The sequence below is a fragment of the Sinocyclocheilus rhinocerous genome, unplaced genomic scaffold (genome assembly GCF_001515625.1).
Source record: "Sinocyclocheilus rhinocerous isolate Xijiao unplaced genomic scaffold, SAMN03320098_v1.1 scaffold278, whole genome shotgun sequence".
Lineage (NCBI taxonomy): Eukaryota > Metazoa > Chordata > Actinopteri > Cypriniformes > Cyprinidae > Sinocyclocheilus > Sinocyclocheilus rhinocerous.
In genome coordinates, this window is record NW_015664178.1 from 725,898 (window position 1) to 738,057 (window position 12,160).

At 34.0% G+C, this 12,160-nt stretch overlaps 1 protein-coding gene across 6 annotated transcripts in view; it reads right to left on the reverse strand.

Moving 5' to 3' along the window:
- prkag2a (protein kinase, AMP-activated, gamma 2 non-catalytic subunit a) overlaps positions 1–12,160 on the reverse strand; it is a 59,735-nt gene that overhangs the window by 15,247 nt on the left and 32,328 nt on the right. For 3 of the 6 annotated variants that reach the window (XM_016540296.1, XM_016540295.1, XM_016540297.1), the window contains 3 exons: positions 11,422–11,473; positions 4,874–4,983; positions 840–921 (listed from right to left, as the gene is read on the reverse strand). In XM_016540296.1, the coding sequence (XP_016395782.1) occupies positions 840–921; positions 4,874–4,983; positions 11,422–11,473 (244 nt within the window). The other 3 variants (XM_016540298.1, XM_016540300.1, XM_016540299.1) reach the window with 3 other exon arrangements.

The window sequence follows — 12,160 nt, forward strand, 5'->3', positions numbered from 1 at the left end:
TTCGCACAAAAAAATATTAAGCAGCGCAACTGTTTTCAGCATTGATAATAATAAGAAATGTTTCTTGAGCACCAAATCAACATTGCAATGATTTGGAAGGATCATGTGACACTGAAGACCGGAGTAATGATGCTGAAAATTCAGCTTTGCATCACAGGAATAAATTACATTTTAAAATATATGAAAATAGAAAAAAGGTATTTTAAACTGTAATAATATTTCACAATATTGCTGTCTTTTGATCAAATAAATGCTGCCTTGGTGAGCATAAAACGTCTTTCAAAAACATTAAAAAACATTAAATAAAATAAATAATAAAATAAAAATATAAACCCTAAAAATTTTAATAAATTATATAAAATATTTCCGCCATGTTATTTTTAACTTAAAGAAATCATTATTTCATTTATTTTTGTGGAGCCAGAGGCAAACGCTGCGACTCTGGTCAGCACACACTTCTATTTGGAGTGAATTTTGTCATGGTAACAGATACGATTCTGTATCAGAGGACTGCGGAGTGTGTAGAGGGTGACAGGAAGGAGCATCGCCAGTCTGAATCTCTTCTAGGCCAGAGAGATCTGGACGTATACGTTACACTCCCTTAGAGAGTCTGCCAAAGAGCAGCTCCACTTACAAGCCTCGGTTTAAGAAAACGCAGATAAGGAAAACACTCTTGGAAACTGATAAGACGACAGTAACCAAAGGGTACGAAGAATTTTGATACCTACTGTAAAACAACTTCTACCATCAAAAATCAGGTGCTTGTTCTTTCAAAAAAGGGTCTTTGTTATCATATCAAACAGTGCCATTTTTTGGATTCATTATCAGAACATACTCACCCACAAAACTCTGTTTCTTGGTCTCCCAGAGAGGGGCGGCTCGCACCCCATTGGCCACCAAGGCAAAAAAGGCCTTTTTTACCTAAAAAGTTCACATCAATTTTTTTTTTGCACCAGCAGTGACAAGAAGAGGGCACTGTTCACACAAGTACGGCGTGTAATTACACCTTTGAAGACCCTCCACAGTAAATGTTGGTTTTCAACAAAACCCATGTTATGCATACCTGTCTAAGCATTCAGCCACAAGCAAAATACCTTTACCAGGGGAATTTATGAGAAATTTCATATGGGAAATAAACGGATATTGCTTTTGTATAAAGCAATACTGATTCATTTTAAATGTTCAAGTGGCCAATAAACAATATCCTGAGTTTTTAATTATTTTGTATTTCTTCTTTCTGATGCAATAACATATGCAATGTGTATGTTTAAATAACAGTGTTAAATCATAATATTTATTATTTTTATTATTATTAAAATATTCTCAATGAATTTAACAATACTACTAATACTAACAACAGCAATAATAATAGTATTAGTATTAATACTACTATTACTACTACTTATTATTATAATAATACATATAATAATTAATTAATGATAGTATCCACAATGCATTTAACAATTTTCCTTTAACAATTAAACGCTATTATTTAAAAATGTAATTATCCAAATAATTAGGGATGCACCGAAAATGAAAATTCTGGGCAGAAACCGAAAATTCTGAACACACTTGGCCGGAAACTGAAATGGAAAATGCTTTTTTAATAATTATTTATTATTTTATTAAATAATATAAAATAATTTTGTAAGACATTTTAATTTAACTCAATTTTAATAATACTGAATTTAAAAAAATACAAGCCAATAAAATAACCACACTTTTATTGAAAGTAAAACAATAAACAGAAAATATATTAATTTCAAATATCAATATATTATTTTTATTCAGTTCTATGCAACAGAATCAGATTTAACTGATTTCTGTTTAATTATCCAAATAATGTATAGTCCTAACAAAGCTATTGTTATCAGAGCATGTGAGCAGAGCATAGCGTCACGAGAGGGTAGCGTCATTTTTACCCGCGATGCCCAGTACAGCTGTACAAGTATACTACATAGAAATTTCCTGTCGGCATGTTATTTGAGACTTTGCTTTTCCGGTGAGCATGAGCGGTACACGAGTGGAGCGTGAGCAACTCAACGGAATGCACATTCACAGAGCGGAATATTGAACGGAGCGTCACACCGCACAGTGACGACAACTAGAGGGAGAGTGAAACCTGTATATATTTTCAGCTCATATTTTCAGACGTTTTTCTGTTTCGGCCAAAAACCGAAATTTTGGTGCATCCCTACAAATAATGCATTAAATACATTACTTGAAAAATAGGAATATCTATAAAAAATAAATAAATAAATAAAAATTGGTCAAAGCAATTACCTCTATGGAAAGCAAATCAATTCTGAAACAATTTTAGAAAAGCTGAAATATATACTAGGGGCCACACTGCAGGATTTAAGGATTTCTTCCCTTATCTTTAAGCATAAATATCTCCTCGCAATGTACCTTCTACTGCACGGCATGATAACTAGTTCAAAACATGCACATAACCTGCATGGTGGGCGACCAGGCCTGTATGGACCTGCAGAGTGAGTATTTCATTCCAAGCCTTTAACAAAACTCTGTTCTGCCAAAGTCCCTTTAGTCTTGTCACTCTAAAGTCATGTCACTCGGTGGCCATCTTTGAAACGCCTCTCGGGCATGCAAGTGCAGTTCCTATCTCTTTGAATGGGGAAACATCAAATTCTCCAAAACTGTTCACTAAGCTTACGATTAAATTTCATATTTGAAATCATGCACGCATGCACAGTCCTAAGTGCATGTCTCAGAACGCTGACTGTTTCTATAGCAACCGGGACTTCTAACGGCAGCTGCAGTGACGCGCTGACTTTACCGATTAGCGATTGGCTCTTTTGCTCAGAAGGCGGGGCTTCGTTCGATAGAGCGGCCATATTGAGTGTTGCATTTTTCCCCATTCAAAACTATACGAGTGACACGTCTTGGGTATTCTATAGTCTTTGGTTCTGCACTTTGGCTGGCATGTCATTGATTACAACAGGCGTAAATCCAAATCCAATTAATGGAAACCATATATAATCCTGGGGAATACTTAAAATGTTGCAATTATTAGTACCAGCTAAAGTTGAGTGCAAAGCCTTCCTCATCTTGGAGTAAATTCCACCAAGGAGGATCCTTTCAAACACTGTCAATACTGCCATGAAGCCAAACAAAGCATTAATCATGGCGTCTCACGGGCGCTCTTAAATAAATCATGTGAGCCTCTTTTCTTGGGTGATGTTCCAGCCCAATCTGAGATGATTAAACATTAATCGAGTCATAGCAAGGAACATAATGAGACATTCCCCAAGGCTGGCCTTTCTGATGTATGGGCGGTGGGGCTGAGGCTAGTATATCACTGCTGTGAGTCAGTGATCAGGAACATAGGCTTCTTCTGTCCAAAACAACAGCAGCAAGAAGACCATTCATCTAGGATTTATCAAATATTTACACGTATCGACCCCGTGGGTCCCTGCACCTCTATTGAACTTTACAAGCAGATCGTACTGATGCTGATGGAGGGGTTTATGACAGCATGTGCAATACCGGATTAGACTGGAAACATATGTGCTGATCACACAGTACGTGATACGTGTAAAGCGCTGGGAGAACAGCCGACAAAAACATCAATATGTGGTATAACAAACCTTTGGGAAAAGAAACAAGACATATGAAGATAGGAAGAGACAGTGAGAGACAAACGGGACGAGTGAAGCAAGGTTAGGGATGTGAAACTGCCTCCTTTCTAAAAGCTGCAGCATTTTGAATGAGAGGTCATGTGATCAGCTGAAGAGAACAACAGAAAACATTCATGCAATAACAGATGAAACGGAGATGGAATACAGATTGAAAATTACTAAATAAAATAACACAAGTAAGGATGCATAATATATTCATATCTGCTAATATTAGAGATTTTTATATTTATTAAAGGGGTCATATGATGCGATTTCAAGTTTTCCTTTCTCTTTGGAGTGTTACAAGCTGATTGTGCATAGATAAGATCCCTCAAAGTTAAAAACATTCATTATTTCAATACAATTGTTTAATATAATCTTTAGCAAATTTCAAAATGAATATCCATTTTTCATGCTGTACATTATAATATTGCTGTCTAAAAAAAAAAAAATCACACGCAGAAATTGCTAGTAAATTTCAAGTAAGCTTTGTATTTTTCACTTAATAATTAAAGGCTATTATGGAAAACGTAACTAACCAAATAATACATTAAATATGTTACTTTAAAATAGGACCATTTGTAATATATATATACAAATACAATTATCTCTATGGAAAGCAAGTAAGTTCTGAAGTAATTTTAATGAAATACATGACATGCAAAAAGGGGCCAAATTTTGATTCAGGACTTGTTTCCTATAAGCATAACTACAAATTAAATATTAAAATATATTAAATATAGTGAATTTCAAAATTAATATCTATTTTTCATATTGTACATTATAATATTGTTATGTCTAAAATCATTTGTAGAATTTTATTTTTTATTTATTTAGATAAAATAATGGGACATGTTACAGAAGTGTAATACACTGGTGTAGAGACAATTTTCACTCAGAAATTGCTAATAAATTTCACAAATAATTACAAAGAAATGGCAAGTAACACATTAAATTAAACATTACATTTTTAAGTAGGAAAATTGAAACAGTATTTTTTTTGTAAAACATACTCCAATAAACTTGTCCCATTTACAACATTGAAAATTATTATTTATTTTTTTTACAGTGTACTTTTAGTATGATGAGTTATAATAATAGTAATACGCCCCTTAACGAAAAAAAAAGAAGAAAACATTAATTAACTTTGCGGAATGAGTATTTTGTGAGTCATGGTAAACATGTCTGACATAGATTTGTTATCAGTGACATAAACACATCCACAGAGCGCTTACCTGCAGTGTTGTGTCAAAGACCACGAGCTTGGAGCTGGTAGGGACGATGTCATAGCACTTATGTGACTTCATAAACCGCATGTAAATGTCGCTCTCAGATTGTTCAACAGCTGTAAATGACACCAATAAATGAAAACTCAGTCAATTTGAAAGCAAAGTGAGACGTAAGTACATGTCAACAAGTTGTTGTTAAGCACTAGCACACTGCGAGAAGGCTGAGGAACTGATGCATTCATAATGAAAGTGTGTTTTATTATTTAAATGAATTAATAAACATTAAGCTGAACAAGTTTCGGAAAAACAATATTCCTTACTCGGTGTACATAAAAAAAAAGCAGGCTGAAAATAACTGCTGTGATAAAATACAAGAATTTTCTTACACATTTCAAAACAATTCAAATAAAAGTAATAATTGTATTCAAATTAGAACTAGTTACTAAACATTTTTTCATCTGTTCTGACAGTCATCTGTTCACTTAGTTTTCATACTTTTTGACGTCAAGGGCCCCAATAAAATGATCCACTTATGAAGAACGCCTTTCCTAAAATATGATGGCAGCTATATAATTTAATGTGTAAAGACCCATTTATCCTGTGTGAGGAAAACATTAAGAGTAATATTATTTTTTTAAAGTACATTAAATATAATAATAAAAATAATAAACATCATAATGTTTTCTTATTATTATTATTAATGACAATATTATAATAAATTTATACTGTGTAAAGAAAATATTCTTTTTACATTTAATATATAAATTTAAATTAAGAAATTATTTTTTTCTAAAAAAATTAAATTAAATTAAATTTTAAAAAGTTCAATTAAGAAATTAAATTAAGAAATGTATTATTCTTATTAATATGATTATATGATACTTAATACATTTATACTGTATAAATAAATTGTAAAAATTAATAAATATAAAATATATTCACTATATATTTATATAATAAATATAATATTGTTAATACACAATGATCATTTATTATTATTAATGTGTATGTTACCTTTATAATATGATACTTAATATAAAAAGACTCTTAATATTTAGACAGTATAAATGTATTAAGTATATTAACTTATATTAAGTATTAATAATAATATAATTTATTATTGTTATTATTAATAATATGATTATATGATACTTCATACATTTATACTGGGTAAAGAAATATAAAATATTATTATAAAGATAAAATGTACTGTACATAAAATAATAATAGTAATACATTATTATTACTATTATTATTTTATGTATATTATCTTTATAATATGATACTCATATTTAATAAACCATGTAAAGAAAATATTAACTGTTACAGATAACAATAACAATAATAATAAATATTTAGACAGTATAAATGTATTAGGTATATTAACTTATATTAAGTATTAATAATAATATAATTTATTATTGTTATTATTAATAATATGATTATATGATACTTCATACATTTATACTGGGTAAAGAAATATAAAATATTATTATAAAGATAAAATGTACTGTACATAAAATAATAATAGTAATACATTATTATTACTATTATTATTTTATGTATATTATCTTTATAATATGATACTCATATTTAATAAACCATGTAAAGAAAATATTAACTGTTACAGATAACAATAACAATAATAATAATAATAACAATAGTAATAATAATAATAATAATAATAATAATAATAATAATAATAATCAATTTTATTATCATTTAAACTAATAATAATGTCAGGGCTTTTAAAATTGTGTACTGACGCCAAAGTAAATTATTCAAATATTTTCTGGAAAATCCCTAGCAAAAACAAAACAAACTAAAAACACTGTAGTAGATCTGGCAGAATGACACAAATGGGTGACATGAACCCACTGAACTGTGGACTCTGATGTCTCTCTTGTTGTTCCTTTCAGCAGCATCCTGCCTAATGTCCCCAGTTGCCATGGTAATTCTTACAGTAGTATTCTTAGACGCTGAACTGTTTCTTCAGAAGCTTTCTAGACTAAAAACACCACTGAAATCTTTTTGTCGCAAGGCTGTATGTGCAATCTAGGAGGACTCGGGCGCATCTGCCCCCATAGTCTATAGACACCTAGCCTGACTGTTTCAGCAAACATCGATCAAAAGGCCTAGTGAAGAAAGCAGATCTTATTGACAGTAATGGCTCGTTTCCACAGAGCGGTACGGTTCAGTACAGTACAGTATGGTACGATTCAGTGCGGTACACCCTAATCCAGCTTGCTTTTCCATCGCCAACAGTACCCTTACTTGATAGGCGTGGTGTATGCCGGAAAGTAACGATCAACGTCATTCTCGTGCAAAGAAGAAAGCGCGACATTGTCTGTGTGTTTGTGTTTGAAAATATACAATTCTAAAATACACTGTTATATTATTTGTGTTTGCGCACTCTGACGTAAACAAGCCCAACACACATGAGCAGCATGGCAGAATGACTGAAGGAGACGCTTCGTTCCCCTTGTGTTGTCACTCCCCTTGTAGCACGCGCTAGTGACGATTCTCTGTCAACCAATCAACATTCTGCAGTGAGTCTAGCTCTTCCCGTTAGGTACCGGACTACTGTGCTAGGTACCCCAACGGAAGGGTCCCAAAAAAGTAGTACGGACAGAAATCTGACTCACAACCCTGTCCAACTACGGTGTATTTTCAGCAAGTGATTGACCTTAACATTTCTTTTACGATGCTAGGCCACAAATAGCAGACAGTGCAATGCGTGCTGGCTCATTCAGTGTGATGAGGTTAATAAAAGCCTGGTGTTCAAAGTATTTCTCACCATCATCAAAGAATAGTCCTGCAGTAGGTCTAGTATTAGCTCAGGGAAACGATTAAAATAGGACAGTCCAGCTGCTGCTGCTGCTGCTGCTCGAGGAAACTGTACTGAGGGAATTCAAAAATAAACGCAGAAAAGCTTGCAGCTGAGACAATATGTACTTTGTGAGAAGTTAACATATTTTAATATGCTAAGACAATGTAAAGTATATGCAAAACAACTCTGCAAAGAGTGAAAACACTGTGGAGCTTTAAAAAAAAAAAACACACAAAAGAACATTCAGACCTGTCTGTTATAGCAACAGGCTCAACCAATTACATGAGTTTGGGGGCGGGGCTATATTTAGAGTGCAACAGTCCCCGCCCACTTTTTCAGCAGCCTTGGTTTCCGGAAGTATTTTTCCCCTACACATTTTTAAAAAGTGTTTGTTAAAGCGTTTTAAGCTATAAACCAAAGCAACCAGCTATGAGTTGAATCATAATATGAAGCAAAAAAGTATTTGAAATTAAACAAAAAATACGTAGGTACGTGGGTATTGACGCGACTGCGTCATGCACAAGGCTTCAGGAGATAAAGAGTTCCTTTGGCATGATTTGTTTGTTTTGATTCTCTGATTGGTGGAGATTTTTTGTAGAATCATGGGTAATGTAGTTTTTCACCAGCAATTCCATTGGTAAACATGATTATTTAAAAATTTATTTGAAATAATGTGGGCTGATTGCTTCAACAGAAGCACATATCATTAACAACATCACAGCTCACGGGAAGTCTGTTTTTAAAGGTTTATATGTAAAAACCTTTAAAATACATAAAAAATCAATTCCCTAATGGACAAAATGAATGGGATTTTTACTTCCGAAACCCTACTGTTGCACTGACCAATTGCAAACGTAAGTATTTTTCTTCATTACAAGAACAACAATACACAAATTCCATTGCGGGATTTGTGCAAATCATAATTTTTGTATATATATATATATATATAAAGTCTGAATGTTTGGATCTACCACAATCAGAGGCATGACACTTTGGCTGATGTCCACCATGGCTATTCAAAGAACTGAATTACTGCAGAATGAAACTTTTATTTGTTGAAAACACTTTGGTTTTCACTTGCTATTACATCAACATGCCAGGCCGCGCTGGAACGCTTTACGACCGCATACTTCAAAACAATGCCTTCAGACATCATTTAATGATGATGCTTCAAAAACTAGCACATGCTATTAATACTTCAGAAAACATTTGGGATGTAACGATTAACCGCGAGCCAGTTGAAAATCGATTTAAATGTGTGACGATTACCAAATATGACTTGCAAAAGAAATCCAGGAAATCCCTATAGCTGTTGCTGAATAAACAGAAGATTTAACTAAACAGCTTTTATAATCGCAGAACGATTTCATAATCGCGCAATTAAATCGTCTGCGATTATGAATGCGATTTTGCGTAGCTTGTCAGTGAACTACGGCTCTGTGTAGTAAATGTTGCTCCATCTGAAAGCATGTGCTGGAGATTTACTACTGATTACAGAACCGGCTTTACTGACAAGATGCGCATGACAATCACATTCGATTAATCGTACAGCCCTATATTATTCATTATTACATTAGCCTGCAAAAATAATTACAATATGATCATCCAAAAATTGCTCTTTTTTGTGCAATTTCAATGCATGGGGACTGGGGATTTAAAAGCTTCAAAATGGACATAGACACACCATAAAAAGTATCATCAAAGTAGTAGACCATACAAGTCATGCACTATATTCAAAGTATTTGATAGCTTTGTTTGAATAAACTAAAATGAAAACAATTAAAAATCATTTTTGGTATTTGAAATAAATCTGAAAAAATATATAAATATTAGATGAAAAACTTGAATGTAAAAATCTTAAATATTACGAATGCTGCCTTAGTTCAAATTAAAGTACTAAAATTATTAAAACTAAAGCTGAAGTAATAATAAACTAGCTAAATAGAAATATTAAAAACAAAAGCTAATAAAAATAACAAAAGCACATAACAAAATTACTAAAACTTACACTAAAATTAAAGCAAAAATATAAAAATAAAATTCAAAATATTTATTTCATTCTATAATAGTATATAAATAATACTAAAATATCACTGGTTTGTGTGTAAAAAAAAGAGACCTGTTTATTGAGTGAGTTGAACTAGAGAACTGAATTGATCTGAATCAAAGGCAATTTTCAGTAAATTATAACTTAAAATATGATCTTTTCGGTCAGAGCAGAAGAGTACACCAACACAACCTCATCTAAAAACTCTGAACATCTATCGTTTTACTGAGATCAAAAATTCATAATACATTTTGGGCTCTTCCAAACCAGCCACTGTCAGCATAACCAAAAACACCAACCAGGGATTTTACAGTTCAGAGACAGACATCTGTGAGAGGTGAAAGCGTGAGAGAGGGTTTTGAGGACTTCACCGTCACTGGTGATACCTTGGGGACAACCCTCAACCTCAGCATGAGAGTGCAGATCTGCAGCCTGCACGACCTGCTCTCTGTTTCCCCTAAAAGGTACAACAGTTAAAAGAACAGCAGCAAAAGCCTTTATAAACAATAAGACTTGCACTGCCAGATCAGTGTGGTATGCTGCTCGCCTCATATTGCTGGGAAAACCTTGCCTGACGCGAAAGCACTTCAGAGGAAAATGTCAGCTCTGAAAACAGTTTCAGGGCTGCTTCATACTCTGTCGCACTGCATTCCTTCCTTGTTAAGTCTAGTTATAATCATGGACTAATTGTTTATTAAAACTGCAGCAATAAGCTACTTAAAAAAAAAAACATTACAATCAGGTATCACATTAATAAAGATTATTCTGCGTAACACAAGCAACACTTGAGGCTTAAATGACACCAAGATATACTTTTACATTACCTTTTACATTGTTAAAGCAGATATTTTAAATAAATGTTGTTATTAAGCAGCACAACTGTTTTCAACACCAATAATAATAAAAAAATATATGTTTCTTGAGCACCAAATCAGCATATTAGAATGATTTCTGAATGATTATGTGACACTGAAGACTGGAGTAATAATGCTGAAAATTCAGTGTTGCCATCATAAAAATAAATTACATTTTAAAATATATTAAAATAGAAAATAGCTATATTAAATTGTAATAATATATCAAAATATTACTGTTCCACTGTATTTTTTATTATATCCTGCATCAGATTAAAAGTTTGTGCATTATTAAACACTGACTGACTTCCCCCACTTCAAACATTCACATCCTTTAAGTGATCAATATGTGATCAATATCTGTAACTGCAAAAGGAATAAACATAATTGGGCATTACCCTCACCCCCTGAGGGACTCCTTGACGTGGGTGAGAGGCTCTCCAGCCAATAGCATCATCTGACGCATGTACACCCAACAGGTTAGAAATGACGAATGGGGATCCCGATACATTACTGGGATCTCCAGTGATTCCTACCAAGCAGCTCGATGTGAAATCGACATCTTGTATAAAAACGCCACACCATTGTGCCCCAAAATGACCGACCATCTGACAAGAGGAAAATCCGCATCGCGTGATTATACCCGGGTTAGATTATGAATGAGATTAAAATAGACTATCCCTGGAAGTGTGAGGACTAAATAAATCAGCAAGGAACATCACAATGTCAAGACTGAGAATTTGCTGAGGCAGCCGGTTCAGAAAACGAAGGCAGATCGTAACATTCACGACGCGAGAGACATATATTACCCGCAGAGGCTTACCTTCATCCTCGAGATCGAGTTTCTCCAGCATGTCTTCAGATAAACCGTGGACCTGGGGACAGAGTGACAGTTGTCAAGCACAGACGAGGCGATCTCAGGCTACCCTCCCCTCGCGCCGTCCACACACACACACACACACTGGCAGACAGACGGTGAGGAGACCGGTGAGATCGGAAGTTGGCTGTCAGAGTTTAATAAAGATACAGTAGACAATAAGCGGCGGCAGAACAAACCGAACTGGTTCGGAGGAGAAAAAAACCCAAACAGGTTAAGTGCTCATGATTTAGGGTCCATCGGTCGTTGTAGGGGCAGTCAGTGTTTGCAGGCGTGCACCGATTGTGTACCCGTGCATCCAATGTGAAGTCAGTCATGAGAGACCCTCCCCCTCCGGCTTTTTACAAATGGACTGTTCCAGTTTGCTGCAGTCGCGAGCCGCCCGCCAACGGTCTGGGATTGTTTTAAAGGGGTCATATGATGCGATTTCATTTTTTCCTTTCTCTTTAGAGTGTTACAAGCTCTTGGTGCATAAAGAAGATCTGTAAAGTTGCAAAGACTAAAGTCTCAAATCCAAAGAGATATTCTTTATAAAAGTTAAGAGTTAGCCACACCTACCTAAAACGGCTCGTTCGAACACGCCCCCACATACCTACCTCACTATGTGGGAAGATTTGCATAAAGCCGCCCAAATGTTCACGCAAAGAAAGAAAGCATAACTTTTATTCTCGCTGTAGTATTGTAG